This window comes from Aedes albopictus, chromosome 2 (genome assembly GCF_035046485.1).
Source record: "Aedes albopictus strain Foshan chromosome 2, AalbF5, whole genome shotgun sequence".
Lineage (NCBI taxonomy): Eukaryota > Metazoa > Arthropoda > Insecta > Diptera > Culicidae > Aedes > Aedes albopictus.
Genome location: NC_085137.1, coordinates 190,725,063 through 190,731,222, shown reverse-complemented (window position 1 = coordinate 190,731,222; position 6,160 = coordinate 190,725,063). Strand labels below are relative to the sequence as shown.

The following is a 6,160-nucleotide window of genomic DNA, read 5'->3' as shown; positions in this document are numbered from 1 at the left end:
GTCATAGAATGTGTATTGAGTTTTCCAAAGATTTTTTGGTTGAAATGCGAAAAAGACGACTACATGTTGCTATAGAAACAAAAAAAAATGATTTTGTTTGTTTTGTTTAAGTTATTAGCGAAAGAGAGAGTCGACGAAGAGAAATCGATCATGTCAGTTAGGCCCTTATGAAAAATCATTGTCGTATTGATCATCTCATCATACAAAAATCCATCTCACTATTTTTAATCTAGTACTTATCTGATTGCGTCATATGCTTTTAGATGAAATCCTAAGTGACCTGGGGTGCGAAAATTGGGTTTTCACCCACGTTTATGTGTCGCAACTCGATTCGGATGAATGCATATTGTAGCTCTTAATTGGACAGATCTATGAAGTACTAAATTTGTAGTAATGAGCTGAATTTTAGTATGGTGAGAAGGTCAATTCTCGGTTTCTGCACTGAAATTGTGTAAAAAGCGTAGGTATTATAATTCCTTGGCTAATTCCATGCTGTTTGAGCAAAATTTTGGGCAACAGTGTTGTTGTTTTCTCCATTTCTTACAACATAAACAACATAGTTATCTAACACATTTAAATTCAGAAATTGATCTCGGTTAACGGTTTATTGAGAATCCAACAGCTGATATCTCGGTAAAATATTTACTGATTCTCGGTAAAAAATTTACCGAGATTTCGGTAATCCATCACCGAGACTCGGTGAACTTTGCCGAGATCTCGGCAAAGTTTTAACGACATCTCGGTAAAACTTTTACCGAGATTCAGTCAAAATTATTACCGGATTCTCAGATGTTGGCAGGCTTGATAATCCTCCTCGAAATCAAAAGAGTTTTGCCACATGCTCTAGAGCGGTGTTTTGCTTTTGCCTCGTTGCGAGGGAGCGAACGAACCCCAAACTGAGAGGCAATAAAAACTGAGCGAGGAAGAGGGGAACGAAAAAAGAGTCGATGATTATTTCTGGTTTTTGAGTGCGATTTTCGCCTCGAGAGTCTTTCTTTGTACAGTGAGGATTCGCTCGTTGGGTCACGACTGCGCCCCGATTAGCGAATCGTGTTCGTTCGTTGGGGCAACTGACAACTGATCAAAATGCTCTAGACACATGCAAGTGACAAGAAATACGTCACGGAACACTCACATACTTGCACAAACGTTCTGTACACAGGAGCTGCGATGCGACGGCGGTCAGACGTCAAACTCGTTTTGACATCTATTTTGACATTGACAGTGCTTTTTAGTTGGGTTTTGCCCCAACCAGTGAACATTCAACCATCGAGACAGCCCATCTAACGAGCCGCCAACGAATGAATCGGGACTGTATAGGAGTGGAACTCGCGAGAGCTTTTTGAGTGTGAGTGGACGTGAGAAACACAACAAGAAATTATGAGTGTTGGACGAACTCCTCGCTGCGCGGCAAGCTCGCGCTCGGTGCTGTTGAGGATTTGTGTTGTGATTTCTGAGTTTTATTTTCACTCCTCAGAAAATCGCCAAAATCGCTTCCTCATTTTCTCGCGAGGGAGTTTCTGTCAAGCCTGGATGTTGGTTTCTCGGCAATCCGGCAGGTCGGCGATATAATTTAAGTGTGAAAGTTTTGCTCAAACATCATTATATTAGGCCAGAAATCTCGCCAGAAATCATAATGCCCACGCTTTTTGCACCATTTCATTGCAAAAACGGAGAATTGACCTTCTCAGCATACAAAAATTCAACTCATTACTATTGCGACATTTGCACCCATTTAGACTCGGCCGAAATTCATTATCATCACAGCCGAATTTTGCACACGACTTCGCAGCGGCTGGCATACACAAGTTCGGTTGTGCTCATGCCAGGGGCGTCGGATGCACAACAGGTGAACGAAATAAGTTTAATTAGTGTGAAATTTCGCTGGGAAATGATGATTCAATGGATTCTCAAATTATCACAGTTGTCTAAACATTGATGAGAAACCCAATACAAAGGTAGTACTAGAAATCCTCTATATAGAGATGAGCGGAAGTTTTATATGACGAATCGGCAACGCTGTTTGTTTTGTTTACAACTGCTTCCAACACTTGCCACAAAGCTAGATGTTCAAACTTTGTGCGTGACTTTGTGTGGTGCAAGTTGTTTTGTTTACGATTGCTAATTAATTGTCGGGCTTTATTTTACAAAATTTTGGAAAAATAGCAGCGCAATCGAAAAAATATGAAATGCATTGCAAAGAGCAGCGCAAATCATATCAGTAGAAGTGAATCAAGCAGCAGCAATGGAAGGTTTTACGAGAAGAGAAGATACAGAAGTTTCTACATGAACATGAGTACTTGAAAGCATAATTAATTAATTATTATCTTTTTTACTACAATTTAATATGCCATCAATTCATCGATATCAAAAGTAAATAATTATAATTTGTTTAATTCTGATTCCAATACCGTTCGAACGACGCATTCTTACAAACAATAAACATGTTCGTTTGGCTCACACTTTGACATTTCTCACTGCACGATTGGCTCACAATGGCCGCTTCCGCAGATCTCTATAATGTAGGATTACTAGGTAGTACTACATTGAGCGTGCCCCATTAACTGAATGATCCGCAATGAAAACAATCAGTTCAAATTTACTTCGCATCTGCAACCTCGTCTGCAACTTCGCATGTCGCGCGAGTCGCGACTTCGATTTGGTGCTGCGACGATAAATAATATTTTTGTGGTAGTTTTTTCTGCTTTCGGGCAAACCGTGAATTTGGCAGCACTGTTGTAATTGTCCTTTAGAAACGTTCTTCACTAATGTCAGCTGTGGTTTGTTTACTAGTTTCTAGAAAATATTTTTGCGTGCGGCTGAAACCTCAGAACTTTCCTAACAATTTTTCAAAAGTTTTAGTATAAATCGTTGTTTTAATAGTGATTTCCTAAATTATTTGATGCATTGAAGTGTATCGATTGTGCTACATCGAAGGATCACCATACATTTCGTCGGATTGCTCAATATATCACATCCGACGTAGTTGTTAGATACAACCGCCGACGAAAGGTTTGTAAACGTTTCGGAAACCCGGATCATAGAAATTTCAACACCCCGTTTAATGTCTTCCCTGTTTTCAGAGCCGACCACCAGCCATGGCGACCAGAGGAGGAGTCGACAAAAAGCGTCGCTCGCGGTCCCGGGAGCGGATTGATCTAGATCGCGACCGACGGGATCGTTACCGCGAGCGTGAGTATGAGCAGCGGGACCGCGAAAGAGATCACAGGGACTACCGGGACCGTGAGCGGGGGATGAGAGAACGTGACCGCGAAAGAGAACGGGAACGGGAGCGGCAACGAGACAAGATCATAGCAAGGAAGAGATCCCGATCTCGGGAAAGGGATCGTGAGGAAACGAAGCGCAAAGAAGAGAAAGATAAGAAAGACGATGATGTAGAGGAAGTTAAGATTGAAGTTCCGAAGAAGGAGGAGAAGACTAAGAAGGAACCACTTTCGCTGGAAGAATTGCTGGCGAAGAAGAAAGCGGAGGAGGAAGCCAGAAGTAAACCGGTGTTCATAACGAAAGAACAGAGAGCGGCCGAAGCACTGAAGAGAAGACAAGAGGAAGTCGCTGCAATGCGAGCAGGCGCCTCGGCTGCAGTTCCCAAGTTTGGAGATGTCCCGGTGACGACCCTGTTGAATAGGGAGAAGAAGGATCCACTGGAGAAGTACGACAGACGGGAGCGGGAACGAGAGCGTGAAAGGGAAAGAGGAAGAGACCGAGAGAGGGAGAGAGATGGAAAGGAGAAGGATCGAGACGATGATAAGAGACGATCCACAACGGAAGATACGACCGTGAAGGATAAGGAAAAGGAACAGGAAGCTATCAGAGAGCGATATCTCGGTATCATTAAGAAGAAAAGAAGAGTTAGGAGATTGAATGACCGCAAGTTCGTCTTTGATTGGGATGCCGCGGAGGACACTTCCATAGATTACAACAATCTGTACAAGGAACGTCATCATGTCCAGTTCTTTGGGCGAGGCAACATTGCAGGAATTGACATCAAAGATCAGAAGCGTAAGCAGAGCAAATTTTATGGAGATCTTCTGGAGAAACGTCGAACGGATGCAGAGAAGGAACAGGAGAAGGTACGACTGAAGAAGGTCAAGAAGAAGGAAGATAAGCAAAAGTGGGACGATCGCCACTGGTCCGAGAAGGATTGCGACGAAATGACTGAAAGAGATTGGCGTATCTTCAGAGAAGATTATAACATAACGATAAAGGGCGGAAAAATTCCCAATCCGTTCAGAAGCTGGAGCGAAACCGGATTTCCCAAAGAAATTCTGGACATTATCGATAAGGTTGGGTACAAGGAACCAACTCCCATCCAGAGACAGGCCATCCCAATTGGTCTTCAGAATAGGGACATCATCGGTATCGCTGAAACTGGTTCTGGTAAGACCCTGGCTTTCTTGATTCCTCTCCTGACATGGATTCAGTCGCTTCCGAAGATCGACCGCCTGGAAACGGCAGATCAAGGTCCGTACGCAATCATTTTGGCTCCCACTCGAGAATTGGCCCAGCAGATCGAAGAAGAAACTCAAAAATTCGGGCAACCCTTGGGCATCCGAACGGTCGTCGTCGTCGGAGGTTTGTCCCGAGAAGAACAAGGCTTCCGGCTTCGATTGGGTTGTGAAATCGTCATTGCCACGCCCGGTCGTTTGATCGACGTCTTGGAAAATCGCTACTTGGTACTCAATCAGTGTACCTACATCGTTCTGGACGAAGCCGATCGTATGATTGACATGGGTTTCGAACCAGATGTCCAAAAGATTCTAGAATACATGCCGGTGACCAATCTCAAGCCGGACACCGAAGAAGCGGAAGATGCTTCCAAGCTGATGGAAAATTTCAACACCAAGAAAAAGTACCGCCAGACGGTGATGTTCACAGCTACTATGCCTCCCGCCGTGGAACGACTCGCTCGAACATATCTCCGACGTCCAGCCACAGTCTACATAGGTTCCGTGGGCAAACCGACCGAAAGAACCGAACAGATCGTCCACATCATGACCGAAAACGAGAAACGCAAGAAGTTGATGGAAATCCTCTCGCGCGGAGTCGAACCCCCGTGCATCATTTTCGTCAACCAGAAGAAGGGCGCCGACGTGCTGGCCAAGGGCCTGGAAAAACTCGGCTACAACGCTTGCACGCTCCACGGAGGCAAAGGCCAAGAACAGCGAGAGTATGCCCTGGCGTCGCTCAAGAACGGTTCCAAGGACATCCTGGTGGCCACGGACGTGGCTGGTCGTGGTATCGACATCAAGGACGTCTCCCTCGTCATCAACTACGACATGGCGAAGACCATCGAGGACTATACGCATCGTATCGGACGAACGGGTCGTGCCGGAAAGACCGGTTGCGCCATTTCGTTCTGCACCAAGGACGACAGCCACCTGTTCTACGACCTGAAGCAGATCATCGTGGCCAGTCCGGTGTCGGTGTGTCCACCCGAGCTGATGAACCATCCAGATGCGCAGCACAAGCCGGGCACGGTGGTTACGAAGAAGCGAAGGGAGGAGAAGATTTTCGCTTAAGTGTAGGTAAGTCGAACTGTATTGATGAGGACAGTTTTCCTTCTCTTCCAATAATTATCGTCCAAACTATATCGATGTGATGTACTTTTTAAGATATCACCATTTCCTTGTAAGTTGCCGTACATATACAGGGTAGATAGGCAAACTGATTTTGAACCACGATCTTCAGCCGACGTCACTTCCTCCCAACCCAGTCGCATCGAGAGATGGGCGCTTGCTTAGACTATGCAACCGTTCAAATTTATAAATCTTGTCTTAAAAATCCTGTTGCCCAACTCAACGGACAGAAGCCGTACCTGAGGCACCTACATGGCAAATACCGCGCCCCTTAAGGATCGGATGCCTGTGCCGTAGCGGAAGGTTCTAGACGGCTAGACCAACGGTATTAAAAACTCAGTTTTAATAAGTTCAGAGTTTGTAACATCGTCATCCAGTAGACTTATCGCTTAGCGGAGGTAATAGTGCATATAGTAAGGTTTTGTCTGTAACTTTTAATTTATTAGCTTGAAAATTTCAGTATTGGTATATTACCACCGTTTAAAAATTCCTCGATAGAAGACTCCTTGAAACCCCACAGTTCCATACAAATTAAACCCCGTAATCCCTTCAAATACTCATTG

The 6,160-nt window shown here is 44.7% G+C and overlaps 1 protein-coding gene across 1 annotated transcript; it reads left to right on the top strand.

Moving 5' to 3' along the window:
* The first annotated feature begins 3,056 nt into the window (after positions 1–3,056).
* LOC109408119 (probable ATP-dependent RNA helicase DDX23) lies at positions 3,057–5,611 on the top strand. The gene has a single exon (XM_062850875.1). The coding sequence runs from the start codon at positions 3,099–3,101 to the stop codon at positions 5,538–5,540; it is 2,442 nt and encodes an 813-aa protein (XP_062706859.1). The 5' UTR covers positions 3,057–3,098; the 3' UTR covers positions 5,541–5,611.
* Positions 5,612–6,160: the final 549 nt, after the last annotated feature.

Bases quoted from the DNA above. Each gene is read 5' to 3' on its own strand.
- LOC109408119 (XM_062850875.1), top strand. From the start codon at position 3,099: ATGGCGACCAGAGGAGGAGTCGACAAAAAGCGTCGCTCGCGGTCCCGG.